The sequence below is a fragment of the Physeter macrocephalus genome, chromosome 7 (genome assembly GCF_002837175.3).
Source record: "Physeter macrocephalus isolate SW-GA chromosome 7, ASM283717v5, whole genome shotgun sequence".
Lineage (NCBI taxonomy): Eukaryota > Metazoa > Chordata > Mammalia > Artiodactyla > Physeteridae > Physeter > Physeter macrocephalus.
The window spans coordinates 142,144,729-142,157,334 of NC_041220.1; the positions used below are offsets into that span (position 1 = coordinate 142,144,729).

Below are 12,606 nucleotides of genomic sequence, written 5' to 3' on the forward strand. Positions count from 1 at the left end.
GGAGGCAGGGAGATGCAAGAGGGAGGGGATATGGGAGCATATGTATATGTATAACTGATTCACTTTGTTATACAGCAGAAACCAACACACCACTGTAAAGCAATTATACTACAATAAAGATGTAAAAAAAAAAAAAGCAAGCAAGCACAGGCTTCCTGGGGCAGAAGCAGGAGCCCCGGGGCACAACGGCGGCCCGGCCACGCGGGAGGCCAAGGACAAAGCCACTTCTCACCAGCCCCGGGCGCCGACTCTGAAATCCAGACTCTGAAAGCCCATCGCCCGCCCGTGCACACTGGGAGCTCAGCAGTTAGGTGACCTGTCACCTGGTGTAGGGTTACTACCTGGAGGGAGCCTGGTCCACCAGGTACGCTGAACCAGGTTCGGAAAGTGTCGACACAGCTTCCCGGGTGTTCGCATCAAACTCGCGCTCCAGGCTAACTCCCATCTTGCTCTCCCGGAGACCGTCCCCGGCAGGCCCACGCCCGCTGAGGAGCTTCCGAGCCTGGTAAGAGCCCGTGCTGAGGCCCGTGGCCTGCGTCTGCGTGGGGGACCCGGCCGCCGCTCTATCTTATCTTTGCAGTCCCCGCAGCAAGCAGAGGGCTGGAATGAACAGACGCTGCCGGGCTGGCTGGAGGAAGAGGAATCCACCCAACACAGCCAGCGCGGAAGCAGATGCAAACACGTGCGATAACAGTACCCCTAGAGTCTCGTGTCTGCACGTCGGGAAGGAAGCTGTGCGCGCTGACGGGCTGCCGTTCGCTGGAGTCTCGCCGCTCCTCTGCCCGGTCCGGCCCCTGCCAGGTCTGGAACCTGAAAACCTGGTCCTCACGCTGGTTCTGTCATTGGCCAGCGGCGAGACCTCGGGGAAGCCACGCCACCTCTCTGAGCTTGTGCCTACATCCGCCCAATGGGGTAGGTTACGGCACCGCCCCGATCCAGGGGCCAGGAGAATGACACGGGAGGAGAGAAATCACAGCTGGTCGAAGGCCAGGAGGCACAGCGGGGGCAGGAATTCCTTACAGACCCTGACAGTCTCCCGCGCTCTGCGGTGCACGAGTCACCCCAATTACTCCAGCCACGGAAACCACGGCAGCCACCTGTCTACCCCTCTAACACACAGAGGCTGGCTTCAGAGAGGCTATGTGACTCAAACCAAGTCACTCACTCACTCAGCAGATCAGGGACACAAACCGAGGTGTCCCGACCCACCGTCCAGGGCCGCTCACAGCAGCACTGCCAGCTGCACCCACAAACTGCCTCACACGGAAATACGCGTAGCCAATTCTACAGCTAAGCCGGCTTTGTCTTTCCTCGTATATGCAACAGTTACAAAATAAAAGCTGGGCTAAAAATCGTGGCCATCCCTCAATCCAGCAAACGAGGAAGGACGCGGATGCAAACGGTGCCACCTCTCCAGCTGGCCCCCCAACCTGGCATTCTCCACCTGGTCGGGTGAGGGAGGAAGGTGGCTCTAGACAGCCCCAACTCTGCACCCCAAGCTAGAACGTGGGGAATCGAAGGATCCACTTACTTGAAGGCGTCCGCTTCACGCCAGCCACTGAATCAGCTTTTTTTTGCTGACTGCTCAGAGCCTTGCCTTTTCCCGTAACCCCGTTGGATGCCACGGGGGGCGGTTTTTTACCCTTCAACTGTTGAAATAAACAAATGAGAGAATTAGAAACAAACAGACAAAAACCTTGGGGTTTTTGCAGTAAATTGTTTCAGTCCCTAGCTCTTCAAGTAGAACGTAGCATAAGGCAGAAAAACATGCGGGTAGTAGAAAACCAATCTGCTTTCCCAACACTGCACGGCTGTGACTTTCCCAGAGCAGCTAAGAAGGTTCTAGCACCTTCTTAGGTTCAAAACAAACGAGGTACACTAGGAGGTCTTCGGCTGGGACGCACCAAAAGTCACCTATATCGACCAGGAGATCACACACGCCGATCAAGACACTGGCACAGACAGTGGGTATCTGAGAGCATCCGGTTGAGATTACTAAAAGTCTGTGTTTCCAAAGATAAACAGCTTTAATTTTGGTGGAATGCTCTTCGGGGAAGTAGCATGACCGTGCACTTAAGAGTTCAACTTCCAGGGTTTCTATACCGATGTCCTAATTGGATAAATAACTACCTTTTGATTCACTGACGGGGTCTGGGGAAGGAAGCAAAAGAGGCAAAATAGAGAAAGAGCATATGAACTAAGTTTTAACTAACCCCAGGTTTTTAAAAAAAATTCAATATACCCCTAACTGCTTTGATGGCTGCAAGCCCACCCGTGTTGCATTTTGCTTAAGTGATGCACGTGTACCTTGGCTGGGTCATAAGTCCAGCCGAACGGCAAAGGCTGGCCGTACACGTCCAAGCCCGAGCTCCTGCGCTGCACCACGTTCCTTACTGTTGTGGGCCTGGGTTTTGGAAGCTTCCAATTCCCGCTCCGTCATAGGAGACGCTGAGCACACCGTTAACGCTTTCTGAGCCTCTGTGTGCTCATTTAAAAATATAAAGATACTGATGTCTCCCACACGGTTCTCAGAAGGTTAACGGACACAGCACACACACCTACAGCACACATACGGTAGGTGTGTAGGGAGGGGGGGCTCTCTCCATTAAACAGTAGGCCCCCCATTCACACGGCCGAACGAGGACACGAAAGCTAAAGGTAAACGGCTTGCAAACGTGTTTCCTACTTAAAATAAAAATGAACAAAATGCAAACGTACATGAACCACGTATCGAATGACTGATTCCAAGCTAATCTTGGGACAATCCGGACGTACAAGATAGTCTATTTTGTCCCATAATTTTTTACCCGAGGGAACTCTAATACCAATAAAAAGACAGATAAATACATCGCCGGAGACACATTCACTTAGTGGGTGAAGCACATGACCTACCAGACTTTTTAGTAAATACTCAAAAAAACTAGAAGCCAATGGCTCCCATGTCTGACCATACACCGGCCTGGGCCCCTCAGATTCAGTGAATGAGAATCTCTAACAGTTGTTACAAATAAAAAACAAACAAAAATCTTCTCACGTTGACTTTGAGGAAAAGAATTGGTTTCGAAGAACTGCTACAACTCTCTGAAACTCTAGAATCTTACTTGGCATTCATCATTTTCTTAAGATCACTCCAAAAATGGAAGGAAAAGAAAGTAATTAAAAATGTGCCCCTCTGCTTTATGTTTGTAGAATATTCTTCCATGTGGCGCTTAGATCTTTGCTCAAAGCATAGAAAAATCTTAGCTTGACACGCATGAAAACACAAAATTATATTTACACTGAAACGTTACCACGTGCCACAAATACGAGGCGTGAGATGGACAATGGTTCACTATCAAGGTTACCGACCATTCAGTTATAACCCGAAATCCTTATTATCTACTTGGTTTTAGGGAGTACACTTTTAGGGAGTACATTATGGGAAAATATTGTAGTTCTCGGAATAATCCTATTTAATGTTTAAAGATCGAAAAGCAACTGCCACGTGAAGCCCACCCTTCCTCCCTTACGTGTTATGGAAACACAGGAAAGGAACTTGCAGCTCAAAAACCTTCTGAAAACTTTTACTGTCCCACTGTCCCTGTGCCCTTTAACATCTTTGCCTTTAATTTTGCCGTAATTCACAAAATCCACTGGGGAACTTCCCAAGAGTGGAAAGAGAGCCGGGCACAGGCAAAGAAATACAGAACGTAAACCATGAACTAGTCAGCTGTATAGTAAGTCCCCTACATACGAATGAGTTCTGTTCCAAGAGCGCGTTCGTAAGTCCAATTTGTCTGTAAAGTTAGCCTGGGTACCCACCTAACACAATCGGCTATATAGTACTGTACTGTAATAGGTTTATAATACTTGTATAGGTTTATATAATACGTTAGTAATACCTGTGTAGGTTTATATAATAGGTTTATAATCACACAAGTAACACATAAAAAACAAACACAAAAAGTAAAGAAAACATTTTTCACCTTACAGTACAGTACCTTGAAAAGTACAGTAGCCCAGTACAACAGCTGGCCTACAGGGGCATGTTCACATCTTTGAAAAGTTCACAACTTGAAGGTTCGTATGTAGGGGACTTACTGTATTTAATCCGTTCCTGGGTGTCCAGACGTTGTGTATTTGCAGATTATATTCTAGTTGAGGGGAAAAAACTGCGCTCTACCCTGACGGGGCCCACCGACCACAAGCCGATGAACAGACTCTCACTGCAAAGCCCTGACGGAGAACCTTGACTTAAAGCGTTTCTAGAAGACAGAATGAGATGCTGTACCTGTGAGCTGAGCCCGAGAGATGCCCTCCCCAGAGAAGAGGTGTTAGTGACAGACGGGGAGGACGACGGACCGGAAGAGGCAGGGTGTTTGTAGTGGTTACGGGACAGCTTGTCAGGAGATGGCCTAGCGGCCTTCCTGTCAGCAGGAGGGTAGCGGGCAAAGATTTTCGGAGATGGCAAGTTATCGTACAGGACCGCGTTATCGTAGAGCGCCTCTTCTCCCAGGCCTCGGCCACGGGCAGCGGGAAAGCCACCGTCGGGTCCCCACTGCAACACACACGGCTTGTCGTTAGGGCCTCGGCCACAGGAAGCAGAGCACATTGAGACGTTATTAGCAAGCACCCCACAACACATGCACGTACCCCCAATAAAACACACACACTCAACTAGGTGGACTGATTCAGAAGAACTTTTCTACCTTTGGGGACTTAAGGATTCTTTTTTCCTTAAATGGTTCCCAGGGCCCTTGGCTTATGATAATTTGTTTTGTTTTGTTTGTTAAAGCAGGCAAAAAAAAAAAAAAATATATATATATATATATATATTTGACATTTCTTTAAAGAACTGGATTTCGGAAGTCCTCCTGACCCAGAAAGCTGAAGCAATGTGATGTGACGAAAGGAATGCTGGACTGGGGTCCGTCCGGAGACTGGGGGCTCTGATTCTACTGAGAAAGCACGTTAAGATCCCAGCAAAGCACTTTACCTTTTTTTAAAAAATACTGACAGATATTATTATCTGTATTTTATTACTATTATTATTTTTCTGGCTGCGTTGGGTCTTAGTTGTGGCACGCAGGCTCTTCGTTGCGGCGCGTAGGCTTCTCTCTAGTTGCGGCAGACGGGCTCTCTACTTGTGACATGGGGGCTCAGTAATTGCAGCGTGTGGGCTTAGTTGCCCCGTGGCACGTGGGACCTTAGTTCCCTGACCCGGGATCAAACCTGCGTCCCCTGCACTGGAAGGTGGATTCTTAACCACTGGACCAGCAGGGAAGTCCCCACAGCACCTTATCTTATTTCACAGTAAAAATGACTCACACAATTCTCGTAGGAATCTTATGAAGTAGGGGAAACTGCGGCAGAGCGGTCACACAGCTGTAAGAGGCAGCGCTGGATTAGAGCTGTGCTCATAACTACACACTGCCTGGGGTCTGAACCTCAGGCTCCTCCAGGATAGGATGAGGGGCTCAATGCCAGAACACCCCTGGACCCTTCCAGGCCTGCTATGCGGGCATCGGGGATTTAAGTTCTATGGGTGAATGTCAGCGTCGCCCGTTCCACACTTAGTTATGCCTGAAGAAAGTGCAGTAACCAAAAACACAGGCTGTTAAAAGAAAGAAATCGAATAATCATAGAAAATGGGATGTTTCAAACTATAAATGATAGAATGGCATTACTTTAGTGGAAAACCTTTTTACAAAGGATTAAAATAGCTACAAGCCACTTTAGAACATGGCCATTAAAGTATAAATTAAAACCCAAACTTACAACCACAGCCAGATTCTTTTAAGTTTTAAAGGAATTGCTTTCATTTTTTTTAAAAAAGAGAAAATATTAATTCATATACTATACTTATCTTACTCTATTTTTATATCCTTCTTGCAGAGTTCTTTTCTGCCAGGATGTAATTACAGCCTTTTGTTATAAAAATAGAAAAGGTTTAAAATTTCATAGTAAGAGTGTTTTTTATTCCTTTGCAATCACTTCAGTGCGTCTATTTTTGTGATGCCGGGGACCCATCTACAACCTAAAAATAATGGTACGTGTAGATAAACGTGGATGTGAGCTTCATAATGACAACCTAGCATATATTTGTCCAGGCTTATGAAAATGGTCTAGACCAGACCATCATTTTCCTAAAATACCAAAGGATTAAGTCACAGGGAAGACTTAGAAAACAAACACCAGAGAACTTCTAGATTAAAAGTGTGTGTGTGCCTGTCAGAAGATCCTTTTTGAGATTCACTTTCATCTAGGCCTCAGGGGGAACGCTGAATGGGTAAGAATTACTGAAGTTGAAACATTGCTAAAATGTCAGGTATTGGCTCAAAAGTATGAACCTTATAAAACTGAGAAGTGCAGGCTCTCGCAAAACAAAGGGCCCGGTCACGGAGCCCAGCAAGTAGAACAACAGTTTAAAGAGAGGCCTGAACGTCAAGGAAGCCCTTAACCAGCAAATGAGCCACAGGCGCTGCGCACTGGACGTTCTGTCTTAATCACCTATGTCGCCCGCCCAGCGATGTACACGCAGAAACGAGTCCTAGATGCAAAGCCTTGGAGAAGCGCAGCTTTTCGTTTCTAAACCAGCTTAAGCTGCGCATAACCTAAAGAGAGCTCAGTCCTGGGGGCGCCTGAGCCTGTGCGGTACCAACAGGAACGAAGGGGTGGGGGAACTAGACCAGCTCAGTCCTGGGGGCGCCTGAGCCTGTGCGGTACCAACAGGAACGAAGGGGTGGGGGAACTAGACCAGCTCAGTCCTGGGGGCGCCTGAGCCTGTGCGGTATCAACAGGAACGAAGGGGTGGGGGAACTAGACCAGCGTTGGTGTAGGCCCACGGTTTCTCTAAACCACGTGCACGAGGAGAAAGCCCTCTGGGGAAAGGTACACGAGGGGGCCTCCGGGCAGGCAGATTCAGAGACAGGTTTGCGTGTTTTATCTTTCCAAACAAGCTGGCGCTGAGATCAAGGCTCAGAGGAGCAGACTGTCCTACGAGGACGAGGTGGCGGTCGGGTCTACGATGAGGGCAGGTTCCACCAAGACCGGCAGGCAGAGGCCGAGAGCCGGGCCCTCTTGGAAACGGCACAGCGACCAGGACGCAGGGGCGCAGAGACCGGACTGGGACCTGCTCCCGTCGGGCCACCGCGGGCTTTCCCCGAGTGTGTGGCTCCCACGAGACTCTCTGCAGGGTGGACGGCCACGGCCACAGTGGGCACCAGAGCCCCTCCAGCCCTGCAGACCCCGAGGCGAAGGTGGTGGTGGGAACGGGGGAGGGGCAAGGAGGAGACTGACTGGGCCTAACGTGTTCCTGCTGTGGGACAGGACCCATGTCCCAGTCACCCCAGACCACCCCGGACTCAGAGGGGACGCCACCCCATGGGCTTTGCAGCTGGGACGGGATTTCAACGTGTGCCCGCGCCCCGACACCCAAGTCCTAACATGAGCCCCTTTCACGTTAATCTGCGCTTGAACGCGCTCCCCGTCCCCGCTCCCCTGCTTCTCCACCAGACGGGGCCCCAGCTGCAAGCGCACCCCACCCGGAGGACGCGGGACAGCGTCCGGAGCTGGCAGTACGGTCACTACGCTGCGGCGTCTCCTTCCCGATGGTGATTTCTGAAGGTGTTTAATGGCATTGACAGCAATGACAGACTGTCTACTGGTGTCCGATCACCTGCGTGTTCAGATGCGGATGAAGATGAACAGGTGTCAGAAAGGAGAGGGATGGGGTGGAGCTTTCCCCTTGCCTCAGAGCGTAAGAAAGCTTTCTCTCGTTTGGACAGAAAGCAGGGGTGTAAGTCACAGAGATCCACGGACCCCCGCCTTCCCGCACCGCTGACCCCGCTCTGCTCGCGGCGCACTCACCGAGCCGCTGATGCAGGGGACGTCGTCGTAGTGCAGCGCCGTCCCGCTGGGGTGTGCGTAGCCGTTGGCGGTGCTCCCTACGTACGGGTTAGCGGACGGAACACGCCTGTTCATGAAACTGAAAGAGAGGAAACGAGTCACAGCCCTCCAGTTGGTCAGCAAGGCTTCCGGGAGCTCTGAGGGGTGCCCAGGCTCTGTCCGAGGCTGCAGGGTACGGAGGTGTTAGCGCAGGACCCCGGCAGAATCGGGTGTTCCTACAGCCATGGGGCAGGCTCCTCACCTGTAGGACAGGCCGCCACCCGCCCGGCGGACTGCGGCCCAGACCCATGATGACCCTGCCGGGTACCCAGAGCAAGGCCCGCACACACCCGGCGCTCCGCAAGTAACCACCATTTGTATTAGCAGCCTGCTTCTGTCACCAAAGCCTTACTGGAACGCCTTTCTTTACCTGGACTCTTCGTTGACGAATCGTCTGTGGCTGCTGTTTTTTTCACCTGCCTCTTTCATGAGCCTGTTAGCTCTCAAAGGCAGAGACCGTCTGGTCTGCAAAACTGAAGTATCAGTATTTGCTCTCTGGCTTTTTTCAGGAGAAGTCCACGGACCTGTTCTATAAGCGTTTTAGAACGTCCATCCCACAGCATTTCTTGAGTTCTCAGTGTTCGTTCGGCGTCACTACCCACCTTCCCCTCTGCCCTGCACGGCCCTGAACTTCTGGGAGCCTCTGACAGTGGCCACCTCCGTCGCTCGTGTCACGGCTCTGCTCAAAGCCCCGGTGGCTCCGAGAACAATCCAGTGCTGCATGGCCCGCGAGGCTCCGAGCGCCATGTCCGCTGCCTTCACCCCAGGCTCCCGGTAGCTCTCGCTCGCTGGCCAAGGGCACCCCCTCTGCCCACGGCGCTTCTCTGAGACCCCTCCTTCCTTCAGCCTCGGTGGGAACTTCCCGATCACCCCAGCCTCCCACCTCTGCGTCCCTGTCCCGTCCCCTATTCCTTCCTACTACTAATCACCACCTATCATGTTGCACAATCGTGTGTCTACTGTCTGCTTTCCTCACTGGAACATGAGCTTCAGGAGGACACGGCCTTTGCCAATTCTGTTCATCCAGCACACAAAAGGTGCTTGGCAGATACGAGCTGCACGAATGAATGAACACGGGAATGAAGGAAGGAAGGAATGCGCGGATGGTTTGCTCATGATGTTATAAGCGAAAAACCTCAATGCCTAGGGAAGAAACAACCTAGATAACATTTTTCTCCTAATTGGGAAAACTAAAGCAGCCTGAAATGAAAAAAATAGTTGTTGTTTTTTTTTTTCCAATTTTGCTGCTTCTTGGGATCTTACATTTCTATGGTAACTAGATGAATAAAAAAGAGAGCAAATGAGAAAAAGTGAAGGCAGTAAGAGGGGAGGTGAGGACGGCCTCTCTGACAAGACGTCTTGCAAGAAAACTACACTCGGATTTCTGGCTCTGAAGGGAATGAGAGGAAGGGGCTGTGAAGGGTCAGCCCCCAGGCTCAAGCTGCCGTTTCCACTCACCCAGCCCTGGCTGCAGGAAGGCGGCTCAGGTGTCCCTCTGCTGGGACAACACAGCACGCACGGCGAGCCCCACCCTGGACACGGTATTCTCTTTAATTTACAAAATAACTCTTCTTGCTTTTTTCTGATACAAAAATGTATATCATTATTCTATACTTAAAATATATTAACATATATTTAGGAAAAGAAAATGTATAGAAAAGAAAGAATACAAGAAAGAAAGATTCTCCTTGTTTTTAGATACATTTTGGAAGTTTTCTGGTTTAAACACCCCGTTCGAGGGTATTTTGGGGGTGAGGGTTTGGTCACGTGAGAGGCAGGACAAGGGATGACCACGCCCTCCCCGTGCCCGTGGCCCCAGGACGCTCCACTGCCCGTGAGCACTGACAACCGGATCTGTTCCACGTCCCGGCAGACGGACCCCCTGCCCGGGGACTGTCTCCTGCCTGGGCTGTGTCTCTGGTTTCCGGCGCCCAGCCTGGCACTCACACTGGGACACAGATGCAGGAAGGAGCGTGGGCCACGAGGGGGCAGGACGGAGTCCCACTCACTTGGAACAGACGCCAGCAGGGTGCTTCTGACCCACGGCTCATAAGGGGAGGTCACAGACACACAGGATGTCCTGTCCCAGCTGGAAGAGACCTCGGCCACCAGCTAGGCTGCCCCTCATCTCACAGAGAGGGACCTGGGCCCCCAAACCAAGTCTCTGGGCCCGAAACAGAGAGTGGATCCAAGACCAAGTAAGAGGCCCCTCACCTTCTGGCCTGGCACTCTTCCTGAAATAGGATTTTTAGCCAAATAGGAAAGTGAAAATGAGATAAGAGACCATATGCCACTTGTTAAACCAAAAACATAAGACAGAAAAAATTTTTAAAAAGCATAGGTAAAATATACATAACAGAAATGTCACCATCTTAACGTTTCTTTAAACATTTTATTTATTTGGCTGCACTGGGTCTTAGTTGCGGCACGTGGGATCTAGTTCCCCGACCAGGGATCGAACCCCAGACCCCGCATTGGGAGCGTGGAGTCTTAACCACTGGGCCACCAGGGAAGTCCCTAGCATCTTAACCACTTTTTTTTTTTTTTTTTTTTTTTTTTGCGGTACGCGGGCCTCTCACTGCTGTGGCCTCTCCCGTTGCGGAGCACAGGCTCCGGACGCGCAGGCTCAGCGGCCGTGGCTCACGGGCCCAGCCGCTCCGCGGCATGTGGGATCTTCCCGGACCGGGGCACGAACCCGTGTCCCCTGCATCGGCAGGCGGATTCTCAACCACTGCGCCACCAGGGAAGCCCTTAACCACTTTTAAGTGTACAGGTCTGGGGCGCTAAGTACATTCACACTGTTGTACAGCCATCACTACCACCCATCTCCAGAACTTGTCATCGTCTCAAAAAGCTGAAGCGCTGTCTCCCCCACCCCCAGCGCTGGCACCCAGCACCCAGCACCCCACTTCCTGCCTCTATGGATTTGCCTACTCTGGTACCTCACCTAAGTGGATCATCCGGTATGTGTCCTCTTGTGTCTGGCTTATTTCACTTAGCGTTAATACCTTCAAGGTTCATTCATGTTTTCAGGAAATATATTTTAGAATAAAACCTCCCACGGATTCAGATGAGACGGTGACTCAAGGTGAAAGTTTCCTGTCCGTCTGCCTGCTCCCCTCTCTGTGTCCACACTGATCTACCGCCTTTATCACCATCAATGTTGTCACAGCTTTCTTATGGGGCTCCAACCCAGCATGACTTGAAAAGAGTTCCAGAAGAAAATTTCAGAATATTTGCCCTGTATCCTATCATCTATATACATCTCATTTAAAAACAGGCCATAGGAAAGTATGTTTCAAATGTTTACCATTATTAATACTCTTAAATAGACCACTTTTTCTGGGAGACTTTACCTTACTATTATTTCTTTTACTGTCCTCTTCCCAAAATATACCATTGACCTTACTCCCTCAGACATAATCCAATGTACAAAAATTTCTCCTAATAACCCTGAGAGGATTCATTAACTGGCTGACAATTTACATAAAGGCAAAGATTAATTCAACTTCAGATTATCACATTGGCAAACTACCATATTTTATAGTTTGAACGCTGTTTCCTAGTTAAATCTCTTCTCTCAATTTTTACAGAAGGTTTGGCAGAAAACTAATAAATAAAAATAAATTTTATTGCTAAGTGACATCTCCTATAAAGGTTTTTCCTAGAAAGGGTTTCATGGGGTAGCAAAGACTCCTGCAGCCACAAACGCAATACATGCGTATTTTTAATAAATCAGTTTTCAGAATTGCAATCTACATTCCTTTCTCAAAAATGTGACCTTCCCACATTTGGTTTAGATGAATATTCCACACTCATTTGTGTTCTAGGGGAAATATTTTTAGTCAGGGTTTCTCTTAAATGTGGTTATCAGTTTGCTTATTATCGCTTAAGTTACACGTGGACTTAGGAGAGGCTTTCTGGAAACTAATAAGGTCCAAAATAGTACGGTTAACAACCATAAGCTCCTTTTTTTTTTAATGTCACTCTAGATGTGTAGATTTTGCAAAACTGGACTTAAGGATATTACATTTCTTAAAGAGCTACTTTAAATGTGCTTTATTTACTGCATGATTAGGAGTTTCACTGTAATTTACCTACACCTTGCTGATTAGATACAATGTTATTATGGAAAAAATAACGAGGATGAACAGTCAGCACTTGACTAGGTCACCTTGGTTTTCACACAAAAGAACAGGAGTGAGAATAAGCAGTTTGTACTTCAGAAATCCCCCAGCATTACTGGAGAGTTCCCAGTAAAGTCGTACAAGATTAATTCATTTTGTCAAGGCTATCTGCCTTAATTGGGTGTAACATGGTGGCTTGATTCCTAATACGGGCAAACGTTATCTTCATTTTACTCAGCCCCAGAATGTCCCAGGCAATCATTAAATAAACATTCACTCTACAACCCCATTCGAGGACGGGAATAAAACACAGACCTACTAGAGCATGGCCTTGAGGACACGGGGAGGGGGAAGGGTAAGCTGGGACGAAGTGAGAGAGAGGCACGGACATGTATACACTACCAAACGTAGGGTGGAGAGCTAGTGGGAAGCAGCCGCATAGCACAGGGAGATCAGCTCGGTGCTCTGTGACCACCTAGAGGGGTGGGATAGGGAGGGCGGGAGGGAGGGAGACGTAGAGGGAAGAGATATGGGAACATATGTATAACTGATT

At 49.3% G+C, this 12,606-nt stretch overlaps 1 protein-coding gene across 4 annotated transcripts in view; it reads right to left on the minus strand.

The window, feature by feature from the left end:
- AFAP1 (actin filament associated protein 1) overlaps positions 1-12,606 on the minus strand; it is a 73,276-nt gene that overhangs the window by 14,417 nt on the left and 46,253 nt on the right. For 3 of the 4 annotated variants that reach the window (XR_008617924.1, XR_008617923.1, XR_008617925.1), the window contains exons 7-9: positions 7,849-7,966; positions 1,532-1,649; positions 698-894 (exon numbers count right to left, since the gene is read on the minus strand). Coding sequence is in view for 1 of the 4 variants with exons in the window: in XM_028492345.2 (XP_028348146.1) it covers positions 1,532-1,649; positions 7,849-7,966 (236 nt within the window). In the remaining 3 variants the exon portion in view is untranslated. The remainder of the gene's footprint in view (positions 1-697; positions 895-1,531; positions 1,650-7,848; positions 7,967-12,606) is intronic. The other variant, XM_028492345.2, reaches the window with a different exon arrangement.